We start from the raw sequence: 14917 nt of genomic DNA, 5'->3' as shown, positions 1-14917 counted from the left end.
TAGAGACGGATGTAGCTCCTTCCACAGATGTAGGTGGAGAGACAGGGAAAACCCAAGTGGTCTGGGTCAATGGCAACTCTGCACCACTTCCCCAGTCCCTCTCTGCTCACCAAGGGAACAGCTGAAAACGCTGCTCTGAGCACCAAACCTTTCAAGAAGCGGTGCTGGGCTGCGTTTTTGGGATAGAACCCTTGACGTGAATACACTGACAGTGGCCTGAAACAAAGTAAACACAAACCCCAACCGCTGAGCTGTGGTTTTACTGTACCAGAACAGGCCCTGACTGCATGTCAGGAGGAGGAAAGGGCTGGCTGGGGTAGAGGGATGTGGTTTTCATCCACCCCCTTAGGGCTGCCACTGCTCCATGAGGGCCAGCACCGAATCTTCTTGCTGGGAAAGCACACAAGGCTCCAAGGGCTCAAACCCACCCAGCCCAGCTCTCCCTCCCATGGGTCACACGTGTTCAGCCACACTCAAAACACCAGCAGACAAAGATTTTAATAGTTTGCAATCTTTTCTCTAAGGAACCGGTGGCAGCAGAGGACAGTGGTGGCAAGGAACAGCAGTGTGCATGTGTGTTTGAGTGGCAGCATTTTGATCCCAGGTAATTCTGCCTGGCCAGCTCCACCAGTGCTGTGTGCTCACCCCTGGGCTCTGCCTTCAGCAGTAGAGAACCACAGATGCGAAACAGAATCACCTAAAACATGAGATGCTTGTAGATTAATCCCATTTCCCTGCCCAAGGCTGGGAGAAAAAACATAAAGTTACTATTTTACCTACATGGGTAAGAAGCATTTCATTGCCAGAGCACTTAGGAGCTAACAGGTCAGAGGGAGAGCAGGGAGACTGTGCCACAAGCAGATCATTGATTAGAGCAGCCCCTGTGCCTCAGTCAATACAGAATTTTTTGGGTTTTAAGGAGGCCTAATACCCTCTTGTTCCTGAGGGAACCCATTCCAGCAGCAGAGGCACACACTGCACCACTCCCAGTATCCACAATTCCCTCACAGGTCTCTCAGACCTGCAGGATTTGGGCAGGGTAGGGTGGAATCCCTTGATGTAGCTTTCTACATGCACAGATTAAGTGCTTTTCCTCTGGGAAAAAAAAGGGGAATCTTGTTTTCAAGTACTTAAACTTTACTGAAATGCCAGGACTCACCCATCCTGGGAAGGTGCAGGGTTCAGAGTGCAGCTTAAGGGGGGTTTAGGATCAACAGCAGGGTCCTATGCAGGGCAAGCAAAGTGACCCCCAAGGACGTCCAGCTGCCCATGAGCAGATGCAGAGGGCCCCAGACACCTTGTTGATGGGACAGGGACAGCACAGAGGGTGTTTGCTAGCAACCTTGGCTGAAGTCAGAGGGCAGTGGAATCCTACTGATCCTGCAGGAGAGGCTGCAGAGCCTCCTACCCCCAGAGGGAAGTGGAGACCCTGTAATTCAGGAGAAGGACCACCCCACATGCCATGACCTTCAAGAGTGGGGCCAGTGTCACCTGCCCAGCGCTACTGATGTGAACTTTGCCATCCAGTTTCAGACAGCTGCCTTTTGGGGTGGCTGGGCAGCACTCCTGGTAACAGGCAGCCTTCATCCCACCAGCACAGACTGGTTTGGCAGCCTTGCAGGCTCTGCTACATCCTGACACGTAATTCAAGCCCATCTTCTTCATCTGGAAGGAGAGAGACATTAGCCTGGGGGTCATGCCGAGCCTTTAGTATTAGCATTACAGGAACATGATGCTTTGCAGCCCCAGGCCATACCTCACAGAAGTCCTGTCCCAAAATGCATCTAGTGATGGTCTTCCTGCCTTTGAAACACTGGTCCCCGTGACAGGAAAATGCTGCACACACTTTGCCCTAGGAGAGAAAGGACCAGGGAGATACCATCTGTCCATCAGACTGGAAGGACAAAAACTGCATTTAAGGCAGCCCTTCCCTCCTCTCCACCTTCCTCTGTTCTGCTGGTGTTTGTGCTATCAGGCATTTTAGATCCAGAGATAAAGGAGTATTCTGAAACTGCAAGAAACTTCTGAAAGACCAGCAGAGCAAGCAAGTTTCAAGCCTCTTTTTCCTTCCTCTTAAGAGGGCTCTGCAAAGATAAGCACCTTCCCCTCCACCAGGCTCAGGAAAGGGCTGCAGAGCCCTGGAGGTCCTGCAAACTCCGTGCAGCTGCAGGAAGGCTCATCCATCCCATGGTCAGGTCAAACTGCCAGAGCTGATGCCAGCTGCGATGGACAGGGATAAGGCTCACTGGACAGGGATTCTTACATCCAGTACTCATTCAGGATTTGCCGCCCTTCCAGAGTCAGCTTTTTACCCCATAGAGCAAATGGAGGAGGGACCTTTTGCTGTCCCCTGCTCAGCTGGGAGCTCAGCCATGCAGCAGCCACAGAGCCCTTGGGTGCAGCAGCCTCTCCTGCTGTGGTACCTACGTTCTGGGGGGGAGGCCGAGGGCTGGTGGCGGTGGTTGTCAGCACGGCGGTGGTGGTGGTGGGTGGCAGGTCACCTGCAGACACACGAGGAGCCCTGTGAGGCTGGACACAGGTTCACCAGCGCTGCTCACACTCTGCTCAGAGCTGCCAGGGCCACCCTGCTCCTCACCCGACCCAAGGACAGGGCGAGCCCCAGGGCAGACGAGAGGCAGATGCAGCCACAGCCCCTCCAGAGTGTGCCCAGCAGAACAAAGCAGAACCAGCTGGGCCATACCGTAGGCAGTGGCGTTGAGCTGCAGGCAGAGAGGGCCAGCACAGCACTCCAGGGCACACTGCTGCTGCCTGCTGCCCTTGGCGCTGCACGGCTCCGCGCTGCAGCCGCTGCTGCATCCCGCAGTGTAGTTCGTGCTGGAGAAACGATAAAGCTGCAACGGGCAGAGTCAAGGGATAAAGTGAGTGTGAAGAGGTGCCTGGATAAGGGATAAAGGGACAAAATAAGTGTGAAGAGGTGCGGTCATAAAAGAGCATAAATAACTGAGAGGCTGTCCAGAGAAGAAAGGGAGATAGGAGACAGGCTCAATAGAGCACTGTGGATTCCCAGATAAAGAAAGGGAGGTCTTTCCCTGGTGCAGCCCCCTGGCAGCTCCGTACCTCGCAGTGAGTCCCATTTTGGCAGGTGGCTGTTCCGTTGGCATGGGCTCCATCCTGGTAGCACCTCTCTCCGGAGCACTGAAAGCTCTGGCAGGTTTGCTGCAGAGACACCAGGGTGTCACCCTGCAGCAAAGCCTCCTCACACAGCTCTGCAGGGCTATCCCCAACCACAGCCTCACTGTCTGCAGGGGCCACCCCCACCTGGCCACCCCTGTGCTCCTTCCACTGCAGGAGATGCTCCCATGGCACTCCTGTGACCGACCAGCCGGGCAAGTGACACTGTCCCTAGGGCTGCACTGGCCCAGCAACACCCCTCTTTCCATTCCCTGCCTTACCCTTGTCTCCTCTGCTCCCTCCATGGAGGTGTTGGTGGCCACCAGAGAGGCATTGTTGGTGACAGCCAGCACCGTGGCACTGTTGGTCACCACCACCACCACTGAGGTGTTCTTGGTGGCTCTCGGGGCCTCCTTGGTAGTTGCCACCACCACCATGGCATTCTTGGTGGCTGGCAAGGTATTCTTGGTGGCTGCCGAGGTGTTCTTGGTGGTTGTCGATGCATTCTTGGTGGCCGTTGAGGCCTCCTTGGTAGTCACCACCACCACAGCATTCTTGGTGGCTGCTGAGGTGTTCTTGGTGGCCACGGTCACCACTGAGGTGTTCTTGGTGGTATTCTTGGTGGTCTTGACTACCACTGAGGTGTTCTTGGTGGTTGCCAGTGTGTTCCTGGAGGCCACAGAGGTGCTGGCAGTGGCCACCACTGCAGCATTCTTGGTGGTGGCCACTACCATGGCATTCTTGGTGACCGCCACCACTGCGGGATTCTGGGTGGCCACTGAAGTGTTCTTGGTGGTCACAGCCACCAATGAGGCCTTCTTGGTGGTCACCACCCCTGCCAAGGCTTTCTTGGTGGCTGCTGAGGTGTCCTTGGTGGCCATCCCCATGGTATTGGCAGCTGTGCTGTGCGCTGGAAAACAAAAAGCTCCTGCTTGGTGAAGGAAACACTGAGGAAAAACATGCTCAGGAAGCCCTGTGTCCCTTCCCGAGCCATGGCACGGTCCAGAGGGACCTGTGGGAAGCATCTGTCACACTGTGGCTGGGAGGTGAAATGGCTGTGGGTGACAGGATGTCCCCAACAGGGTCACTCGCAGCCACCAGTTGGGCAGCCCAAGGAGCAGGTCAGAGCCAGCAGCCCACCTCAGCAGCACTGTGGGCAGATGTCACAAGGGCCTCCCTCCCACTTCCAGCCATATTGCCTGGGAAGAAGAGGCTTTTATGGGGGCTAAACCGCGAGGAAATGTTCCTCAGGTGTCCTGCAGCTCTGTCCTGCAGAGCACAGCCTGGAGAGGACAGGCACAAAGTCCCTGGTGCACCACCCTGCCTTGGCCCCACTCCCCACAGGCCCCCAGATTTCCCCTTGGCATGCAGAACTCACCTGCTGTGGCAAGAGGGTCCTGAAGACAGAGCTGCAGAGCCAAGATGCAGAGCAGCAAGCCTGGAATGGGGTGGGAATGACTGAGAACACCACACCTGCTGTCTGCTTTACCCACAGCCCAGAGAGCCCCCAGCAGCACAGGCAGCTCATCCTTGAAACAGAAAAGCAGCGATCCTCCTCCACCTCCCCAGAGCCCCAGGTGACAGCAGCCACCCCTCGCCCCAGGGAAGCCTCTGGCACAGCCCCCAACAGCTGGAGCAGAGATGGACCCGGGATGTGCCGGAGTCCAGGGCATCCCTCAGCTGCCCTGGCAGGTCTGGGACCCTGGCAGGGGTCAGGAACCCCCCTGGACAGAGCCCCCAGAGACACTGGCTGTGATCTCTGTCCATGGAAAAGAGTTTTCAATCTTACAGGATGAATTACAAGCTCTGAGTGTTTGATATAGGTAATAATTAAGTGTGGCACAGGTGCAAGAGTAAAATTTTAGGATTCTAGATGAGGGGTCCAAAGGGGACAAGATGGAGGAAATTGGGTGTGTCTTGTCCTTTTTCTCCTTCTTCATGCCCTCCATGTTTCACTGTGGTGTTGGCATTTTTCTGTTGGTTCAGGCTGGGGACACACTGTCCAACGTAGGTGACAGATATTGGCACGTTATTGTAAATCCAGCACAGGTAGTTTGTGGTATTTAATGTTTGTACCATCCCACTGAGGGCAGAGCCCCACACGCTGCCCTGCAGGACAGAGCTGCGGCAGGGCAGCAGAACATGTTAGAGATAAACAGAATAAACAACCTTGAAACCAGCACAGACGAATTATGACTTCCTTGGCAATGGGGCTGAAAGACAGAGACTTTCTCCAATCTCAGAATCATCAATACCTCAGATTCCGACAGGGATGGGGGACGGACAGACAGACAGACAGACAGACAGGCAGGCACTGCTCTCTGGGCTGCATTACCTCGAGCAGGGGGCACGGGCCATCGCTGTCCGGCCATCCTCACCACCAGCAGCTGCAGCCGGACCTGGCAGAGGGAGAGGGGCAGGGGGGACACCCCACTACAGCTCTGTGCTCTTCCTCAGCCCGGCACAACCAGGCACCTCCTCCTGGGATTCCCCACATCCACCGGGGCTGCCGTGGCTGCTGACGGGCACCGGGAGCCCCGGGGAGCTGTGTGAGCTGTTGGTGTGGCAACAGCCCTCCCTGGAGCTCTCAGGCAGCACAGCCCTGCAGGCACTGCCACGAGCAGGGGTCAGCGTGACACAGTCAAAAGTGCCACCATGCTGCAAGTGAAGATGTGACCTGGCTCTCCATCCTCTATTTGCATTCCAAATGTTTTCCTGTTTTGCTAAGGAAATGGTGGAGATGTGACTCCAAATAGGCTCCGAAGCCAAATTCTCCAAGGAAAGTGGTAATACTCCCCTCCTGTTTTATGATTTAGGCTGAGTCACCATTCCCCCAGGACCTGGAGGGGCTGAAGCTCATCCAGAGACCTCCAAGGCCATTCCCTGAGTGACAGAAAGACAGAGCCAGCTGGCACCTCACCCTGCAAACCAGCCCAGCCACCACCCAGAACAGCTCTGGACATCCTTACTGAGCCCAGACCAGGCCTGCCCAACCCCAGGGCAGAGGAACCATATTCCCCATCCCAGAAGAACCTCCCCCCCAGGCAGGGAAAGAGCCCACAGCACCGACTCACCTGTCTGCCTGTTCCTGCAGCCCCAGCACACCTGCAGTCACTGCCAGCCTGGAACACCTCTGAGCAGCTGCTGTGGCACTGCCCCACAGCCAGCCCCACCCCTGCCAGCCAGCCCTGGGGAAGTGTCACATGCAGCTCCACAGCAGCACAGACACAAACAGCCCTGTACAGCAGTGGAGAGAGGGCTTGTGAGGCTGGACATGTCACACAAGCCACCCCTGCACTCAGGGGACTGAGGACACAACAACTGCCACTGCCACATATGGTGTGAGTGGCCCCTGCACATTCTTGAGGCATCATGAATCCATGGGGTGTGTATAGGCACCTCCAAGTGTGATAAAAGGGGCCAAGGATGCTCCTGAGGCCACAACAGGCACCTCTAAACAGTCTCTGTTCCCATCCCCACCCTCCTGCACCACAGATGGATCTGCACACAAATGACCTACCAGGTCATTCAAGCCAACAGCAGTGCCACAGAAATCACCCCAGAGCAAAACCTGAAGCTCAACTGGTAGTTCTCTGATAAAAACAATGGCCAAAGCTCCCCTTGGGAGACAGATCCAAGGTAAAAACAGTTCTGTAAGCCTTGTTTTCTAAAGAGAACCACAAGTTCACACCAAGATCTAGAAACAGGACCAGCACCTGTCAGTGCAGTGTCCATGTGCTTCAGAGTCAACCCTCATCATAAACATTTCCAGCAGAGTGGAAACAAGAGAAGGAACTGTTTCTGACAGCTGTGTAAAAAGCATTTTAAACACACTGTAACCAAAACTCTTCCTTCCAGCATATGAAAGAAGAAGACAAGTCTCTCAGCACTTCCTAAATTACAATGACTTTATTTTTCAAGGTATTTTTTGATATAAAACAATGTCACAACTCTAAGTGGCTTACTAGAAAGTGACTCTATAAAGTATTCTTGAAATCTATATTCATGCACATACAAAATCCAGACAATGAAGAAGTCAAAGCTGCTGCCAGACCCACTCTCTCTATAAATGTGGGATCCTTCACCTGGGGACAGCTACAGCAGCCCTTGGCGCTTCAGGTCTTCGTAGGTCTTTTTATTCACCACGTTCCCACTGGAATCCTCATATTCCTCCTGGAACAGAACCACAGTTTAGAGACAGCACTCAAATGTTAGCTCCGAGAGCAGACACTGAACATGAGCACCCTGCCAGAATTTCTGTGCAGGAAGACAGGCAGTGGATCTGCCAGCACATCCTGGGAGAAGAGCTCAGACAGGGCCAGAGTCATTACAGGCTGTACTACAGATTTTACTTCCCACTTTTGCCTTGCACCCTGCTGAAAAAATGGCTTTGGAACAGAAGAGGCACCAGTGTAAGTGAGGACACTGCTCACACCAGGAACAAGGGGTTCCCAGGGACACAGGAGGGGAGACACTGAATGCCTCTCACTACTCACCTCTGTATCGGGCTGCCACCTCTCTGAAGCCTTCTGCTGTTTCAGCTTTGCCCACACTGCAATCACAAAGTTAAACAGGATCTATGCCACTTCTCTCAAGATACTGGTTTTTAATCTAGGAAAGTACACACATGAACTTTTCCCCCTCCCTTTTAAATCCAGGAATGTATCTAACATCCATTACAAAGTTATCATTCCACCATGTGCTCACTGAGAGGCACTGAACTGCAGCAAACAAGGCTTTAAACAGAGTGTTCAGGATGGGACAGGAGACCAAGGTCCAAAGCCACTCCTTCAGAAAAGGTGGTGTTCCCTGCTCTGCCATCACTACTTACACGAGACTGCATCCTCAATCTGTGTGACATTGGCAAAGTGTGCCGTGTTGGGAATGCCCAGGCACCGCATTCCGTGGGCATGTCTCCACTCCTGGGGGAAAGTGATGAGATCAGTGTGAGAGGGAACACCACAAGACATTCACATCTGAACAGGGTGCAAAACCTGCTATCACAGTACAAATCTACCAGTCCTCTATAAAAACATTATTTTCTTGTCCTGCAGACAGTAACACCACACCAGCCATCAAAAGGCACGCTGCACCCATCAGAAGTGAGCACTGGAATGGGTGTTCAAATGGGCAGGGATGGTGGCAAAAGAGATTTCTGTATGCCTAATATGATCTGTGGGTCCTGCTACATGGCCTTACAGCAAAAGCTCAGACCCACATGGCAAAAATGCTGCTCAGGGACCCCAGGGACTCATTACAATGAGTGAATGAATGCAGCAGGGCTGCTCCTGCAGTGAATGTTACTTACTGCAAAGTGCCTCTGGAATGCCTTGGGCCCTCGGTAGGTGTAGTTACCACAAATCTCACAGTTGTAGTTGATGTTCAGACCATGGAGTTTATACAACCAGTATGGGATGGGCTGGAGCAAGGAGACAAGAGGATTAGGTCACGGCAAAGAAACTCAAACACAGAAGCAGCGTGGAGTCAGTGCCCTGTCCCACTTCTCCAGGCCTGATAGTCTCTTACCTTCCCATCCCAGCCAAGAGGGAGATTTTTAGGATTATAAATTATCTCATTTTCTTCATCTTCACTCTCGCTCTCACTGATCTGCTCTTCCTCCTCCTCCTCTCTCTCCTCCCCTGTCCGTGCCTGCTTGCGCTGCACGTTCTCGTGGGTGAGGTGTCTTTGTTCCTGGAGGGAGAGAAAAGAAGGGACTGTCCACACACCATGACAGCAAACAGGCCAAACTCCTGTAGCAAAAAACCTCCTCAGTGTACAGAGGGAGGAAATAGAAGACCAGTGTGAAGCAGAGAACTCCCACCTTACTGAGCCAAACAGTTTCAGTTTTTAGTACCCTGACATTTCCTGCCAGCAAAGAATAAAACCTTTTATCACATATCAGCACTTCCAATGTTACTACAGCAGCATCCATCCCCCTGAAAACAACCCCCCAAAACTGAAGGCAAGGAGCAAGGCAGATCAATAAAGGTTTACAGTACTGTATGACTTATGCACAAAACAGATGTGGTGCAGCACGCTGACGTGATGCTGTCTATGAAAGCACAATGTAAAGGTAAGGACAACATTCCAGTCACTAGACAGCTCTGAAATCAAAAGCTTAAAAACAAAATAAAATTCTTACCCCAAGAACTTCCACATACTCATAAATCTGAGCTTCCAGGAATGCAAGATCTTTATTTCTTTCAGTGTCTCTGAAACAGATGAGGTATCCTCATTAAACACACAAGTTCAGCTCTGGTACCTTCTGTGTGGTTCAGCACTATTTGGTCCAACATGAAAAGCTTCTAATACTCCAGAATCTCTGTCCTAACTACACAGGAGTGGTGACTAAAGAACACTCCTCATCCAAGAGGAGAGACCATTGCCAGCCTCAGAATGACCTCTAAGAACTCACCTTTTGCTTCCTTTTGTCTTTGGATTCTTAGCAAACAAGGAAGGATCAAGTGCTTCCAGGGATTTGCCTTTAGTGCTGAAAAGCCTCTGAGCACGCTCCTCCAGAGTCCTGCAGAGAAGCAGGGAAGGGATTAGTCTAGACTGCAGTTTTACATTCCCTGAGAACTATTGAATTCATGCAATAAAAATCTAAATGTAGCTTTTAGGAAACCATGAGATTCCTTCTACCTTTGCCTTCATTCCTCAAGTCAAAGTCTACTCTACCAGAGATTCCTGTACAGGACAGTTCAGAGCAGCAGATCCCACTGCTTGGTTCTTAATGTTTTATCTTTCAAACATCTCTAAGGTAATTCTAGTACAACAGAGATAACCACACAAGTATCCCAGAAAGAAATGTGATACAGGAACACCTCAGAAACTGAAAGGAACTCTACAAAACTGCACCTTACCCGCCACACTTCAGCCCCAGAGCCAGCAAAGCTGATTTTAACCTGTCCAGTCCCAGGGAGGCCAATTCCTGTTCAATTAAATAAACCACTGTAAGATACAAGCTGTTCAACAAATACAATATGGATCTAGCCCACTTTAGCTTATTAATGAAGAAAAAACCCTGATGACCAGTATTTAAGAAAGGACTGTCAACAGTGTACCCCTGCTCCCAGGAAAATGAGGAATGTGACAAATCTTCAAGTTACAACCCCCAATGGTAGAAATTACATCATCAGCACCATCAAAGTTTTACCCAGAAAGCACAGAGCCAGGGACAAAAACACAGCACTAAAACTACACAAAAAACCCAAATGACTGAACTTCCACCTGCTCAAAATGTGACAGTAAGTGCAGAGCACTGGAAACGTACCTCCCAGGAGGAGAAGGCCGAGAGATCCAGGTGGGCACCAGCATGGGTGAGGGCACTGCTGGTCTCTTTCTGCCAAAAAAAAACACATGCAAGAGCTGCATGGCATACTACAACATTTCTGGGCATAGAATATTTTAATCTTAAGAAAAGCAGTTCATTTCACTGAGAAAAATCCTCTTACTAAAGTGAAAATGGAGCAGTAGTAAAGATGCAAAATAAGCCAACCTGAAACAATGCTCATTTTAAACTAGTTATGCTGGGTTTTAAATTCAGGTCGGTATCACCCTGCACCCTGGTGACACAGAGCTGCAGCCCTCACTGTCATGGTCACCTCCAGCAATGACTTCACACAAAGGACTCACACAAAGCCCTCCCAAACACAGGAACATCACCCAGGCTCAGGCTGCTCACCGGCCAGCCCGGGAACGTGCCGTTCTCCCACTTCTTCTCAAACTCCGTCTGAATTTTCCCAAAAAGTTCATTCTGGTCCAGTAACGGCTTCACTCGATCTGTGTAATCCTGCAGGTACTCGAGGAGCATTTCAAGATACCTGGAATACAGGGGAATCATGAGCACAGGTAATTCACTGTCACCCTCTAACCACATCTTTGGACAGTCACTACCCTCCAGTGCTCCAGAGGGACATGGCCAAGGCCTGGCCAGTTTTCCACACAAGATTTTTTTGACATAACAGTTCCAAGGGTACATTAAAGCTCTTCCTCTGAGCTGAATGTGGCTCTCTGCTGCACTGCAAGTTTGATTGGGGCTCAGACACATGACTGAGCTCAGGGACCCAATTTATGTAAGTTTGGCTGTTAATTATAATCTCTGCAGGTGGACACTTCAGAAGCAAATTCCTTCTCACCATAAAGGAAGCAGGCAGGCAAACAGGCTCACCTCTTATATTCAGCATTTTTCCTCTCCTTGGGAATATCGAAGAGCTGGTCAAATGTGGATAAGTAAGTGATATAATCCAATTTCTAAGAACAGAAAATCTGAGTCAGAGTTCATACAAGGCCAAATTAACAACCAGTTCTTAGAAAAGAAAAGCCCCAGCCTGTGCAGGGTCTGGAGATCCCTGGGCCCACACACAGCAGCCACTCACCTCTGATGATTTCAGGTTAATGTACTTGAGATAACAATCATGCAAATCCAAGTATCGGCCATACCCTTCCTCATCTGTGAACTCCACCAGATCTGTAGGAAAGATCATGAAAAGCTTTCATATGAGCATAATATTCCCTACTTATTATACAACTGTTTTTGAACTGGAAAAGGATCAGCTGCGAAGTCATTTATGCTTAAGGAAGGTGCTACAATGTCTCTGACACTCATTGAGCAGCCCCAACTGCTGCTCTGTGCAAGCCCCAGAACATTCCTCAGGAACAGCAGCCTCACTGGGGACCATTCCAGGGACTGCAGTTTAGAACCATTTAGATGACAGGAGAATTTTCAGAAGTCTTTTAGTAAAAGGGAGGTGAGGCCCTGAAACATGCAAACCAGATCAAACAACATATCAAATAATGCCAGAGCTCAAGCAAACTACAAACTTACTCTGAGCTTCTTCACTCGGGTTGTCTTTGGCCTTCAGCAGCTCCTCAAACTCCACTGACATAGGAACACAGATCTGCACGGGCAGATACAAGGCACAGAGCGATTTACTTCAGCTCCTGTCCCAGAATAACTAATATAAAATCATGCAAGGTGGCAAATAATGAAATTACAAACAGACAAGAGACTCAAAGCGTTGTCACCTTTCTTTCTGCACAAAGGCAAAAGTGTGGCTTTAGCCAGCATGAGAAAGGTGAGATCTGATCCCAGCTCAGCTGCACATCCCTGTTCTAGCAGGGAACAGGGTGAGCATCCTGCACTGCTCCCTCACATGCTGCCTGACCCTGAGCATCTGTGCTGTGTGTTCTCAGTACTTGTGTGTTAAAGCAATAAAACTGGGGAAACAAAACCTCTGCTTCCTGTAGGGATGAGACTCAACAGAGCACAGCACACCTCTTCCAATGGACCAGGTAACTACTCACCTCATTTGGGTGCTTCCGGTGAAACTCCTTAATTTGCTTCAGTCTGTTGTAAAACTCTGCAAATTCATTTGGCCCGGAAATGGCACTGAGTTCTTCCTTACGCAGGCTATGAGTTCACAGACAGCACGAGATTAGGAAGGGAAGGGAATAGGGAAGGGAAGGGAATAGGGAAGGGAAGGGAAGGGAAGGGAAGGGAAGGGAAGGGAAGGGAAGGGAAGGGAAGGGAAGGGAAGGGAAGGGAAGGGAAGGGAAGGGAAGGGAAGGGAAAGGAATGGAAGAAGGGAAGGGAAGGGAAGGGCGACACTGACACAACCTTAGTCCAGGGCTGTGCTGCAGTGTCTGACTGCAAACCTTCGAGTCATGGGGACCTCCCAGCCCACCGGGCTCTCGTGGTCACATCCCCACACAGGCTGCAGCCCCTGACAAACCTCCGGAGCAGGCAGGGCCTCCCCACGCCACAACACAACAAAACCTGCCCATCCTACACGGATGCTCCCGTGTGCACTGCACTCGGCCGCCGCCTCTGCATTCGCGTGTGACTCTTCAGACACTCACACCGAATCCAGCAGCCCGGCACGCTCCGGCACAGCACGGCCCCGGGCACACTCACCCGTCCTTGTCGTCGTACAGGTCCCGCAGGTTGCCGCTCACTTCCATGTACCTCTGCGGAACAAAGGAGCGGCCCGAGCGCCGTCGAGCCCGTTACCGAGCCCGTTACCGAGCCCGTTCCCGGGACGGGCCCCGCTGGCCCCGGGGAGCCCGCCCGGCCCGGCCCGGCCCAGCCCCGCTCCCGCCCGCAGCACTCACGTCCTGCATGGCCCGGGTGCGGTGGTCCGAGTTGATCTGGTCGCGGAGCTGCGGGCAGAGCAGAGCGGTGAGCGCGGCCCGGCCGGAGCCTCCCGCACCCCCCGAAGGGCCCCGGGCGCACCGTGGACTTCTTGGTGAGCATCTCCTTCACCATCACGTCCATCAGCCGCTCCCGCTCCTCATGGTAGCGCCGCTGCTGCTCCAGGATCGTCTCCATCCCGCGCTCGGCTCGCAGCGCCGCCGGAAGGCCCCGGGAAGGCCCCGGTGTGTGTGTGGGGAACGTTCCGGTTCCGGAGCGCGGCGCGGAGCCGCGGGGCGGCCGGCAGGAGGCGGCTAAGGGGCCGGGGCCGGGGCCGAGAGCGGTGTCCGAGCACGGTGTCCGAGCGCGGGGCCGTGTCCGAGCGCGGTGTCCGAGCACGGTGTCCGAGCGCGGGGCCGTATCCGAGCGCGGTGTCCGGGCTCGGTGTCCGAGCGCGGGACCGTGTCCGAGCGCGGTGCTTGGTGGCACCGAGTGGCCCGAGGTGCTGGTTTGGATTTAGGGCTGCCCCAGCCTGGAGCCTCCCGGGTTGCCCGGCCGCAGCAGCGCTGTCCGGTGCCCAGCCGGGCCGGGCCGGGCCGTGCTGGCTCCCCACGGCCGGTGCCTCCTCGGTACCCGGTGCCCGGTGCCCGGTGCCTCGGTGCCCGGTGCCTCGGTGCCCGGCAGCGCAGACTTTGCTTTCGACCACACGATCGAGTCCTCCCACAGACACCCCATTTAGATTTCAACTGCCTTCTTGAGCTCTACCCTAAATCCAAGGGTGCCTTGCCCCAACACTGCCAAATGCAGATTATATTTTGACTTGCTGTATATTAATAAATTATTAGTATTTTTCTGCCATGCGGGATAAACTACTCTCAGCCAAAAGCAAGGCAAAAATTTGTCTTAATTAATGGCAGACAAAGATGATCCTTCAATGAGTATAGGATGATGCTGCAGGTAAGAATACTGTCTTTAATTACTCCCTTGCATTATAGGCTGCCCCAAAATACATCAATTTTCTTCATGAATGCCTGCCTAAAAATAAAAACAGAGATATGATTCTGAGCTTAGTGTTCTTCCATTTCTCTTTGCATGAAACTTCACTCTGGAAAGGGAAGAAGTTGAAATCCAGCAGTGCCCTCTCCAGCCACGTGGCCTCCTTATTTTGGGCTGCTGGCATCAGGAGGATCAAGGTGGGACAAGACCAGCCCTTGCATGACCACCCTCCTCCTCAGCCCAGAGATGGCAGTGCACATGGGAGGAATGGGGAGAAAGCTGGACGAAGAGATGCCATTTCATTTCAGGGACTGGGAGCTGAAATGCAGAGAATCACAGAATATCCTGAGCCCATGAAGATCATCAAAGTCCAACTCCTGGCCCCTGCACAGGACTCCCCAGGCAGTGGCTTGAACCTGGCTCTGCCCATTGGGGCTGCAAACGCTGTCCCTGATCCACAGTGGTGCAGGAGGGCACAGCTTGGGCAGATTTGGTCAGTACCAGGGTCTCTTTCTACCCCTGCAGTGCTGCCCCATGTCCTCAGCAGCTTCCCCAATCCCACCTCACCAGCACAACAGCCCTGGCCTGACCCCCCTCACACTGCTGCTTGTGCTTAATAAAATTTCCATGACTGTTTCAGACCCACACTCCAGAGTC

General features: G+C 52.6%; 2 protein-coding genes and 1 long non-coding RNA gene across 3 annotated transcripts; 1 reads left to right on the top strand and 2 right to left on the bottom strand.

Annotated features, from left to right (window-relative positions):
* Positions 1–463: 463 nt before the first annotated feature.
* On the bottom strand, positions 464–6867 carry LOC115498232 (uncharacterized). The gene is made up of 8 exons (XM_072918047.1): positions 5468–6867; positions 4511–4570; positions 3414–4042; positions 3079–3177; positions 2702–2852; positions 2428–2501; positions 1757–1852; positions 464–1665 (listed from the first exon to the last, which is right to left on the bottom strand). Exons 1-8 carry the CDS (start codon positions 5502–5504, stop codon positions 1405–1407), a joined length of 1407 nt encoding a protein of 468 aa, XP_072774148.1. The 5' UTR covers positions 5505–6867; the 3' UTR covers positions 464–1404.
* A 155-nt stretch (positions 6868–7022) lies between these two features.
* Positions 7023–13540, bottom strand: SF3A3 (splicing factor 3a subunit 3). Its single transcript, XM_030290384.4, has 17 exons — positions 13367–13540; positions 13246–13293; positions 13049–13101; positions 12439–12544; positions 11960–12032; positions 11511–11602; positions 11303–11385; positions 10817–10955; positions 10406–10474; positions 9996–10063; positions 9548–9655; positions 9275–9344; positions 8659–8823; positions 8441–8551; positions 7964–8054; positions 7629–7684; positions 7023–7305 (listed from the first exon to the last, which is right to left on the bottom strand). Exons 1-17 carry the CDS (start codon positions 13460–13462, stop codon positions 7228–7230), a joined length of 1506 nt encoding a protein of 501 aa, XP_030146244.1. The 5' UTR covers positions 13463–13540; the 3' UTR covers positions 7023–7227.
* A 547-nt stretch (positions 13541–14087) lies between these two features.
* Positions 14088–14707, top strand: LOC115498278 (uncharacterized). The gene is made up of 3 exons (XR_004369717.3): positions 14088–14221; positions 14378–14457; positions 14569–14707. It is a non-coding gene; the product is annotated as an uncharacterized lncRNA (long non-coding RNA).
* Positions 14708–14917: the final 210 nt, after the last annotated feature.

This window comes from Taeniopygia guttata, chromosome 23 (genome assembly GCF_048771995.1).
Source record: "Taeniopygia guttata chromosome 23, bTaeGut7.mat, whole genome shotgun sequence".
In the NCBI taxonomy this organism is placed as follows: domain Eukaryota; kingdom Metazoa; phylum Chordata; class Aves; order Passeriformes; family Estrildidae; genus Taeniopygia; species Taeniopygia guttata.
The sequence above is the reverse complement of the archived record's forward strand: the minus strand, read 5'-3'. Positions and strand labels throughout refer to the sequence as shown.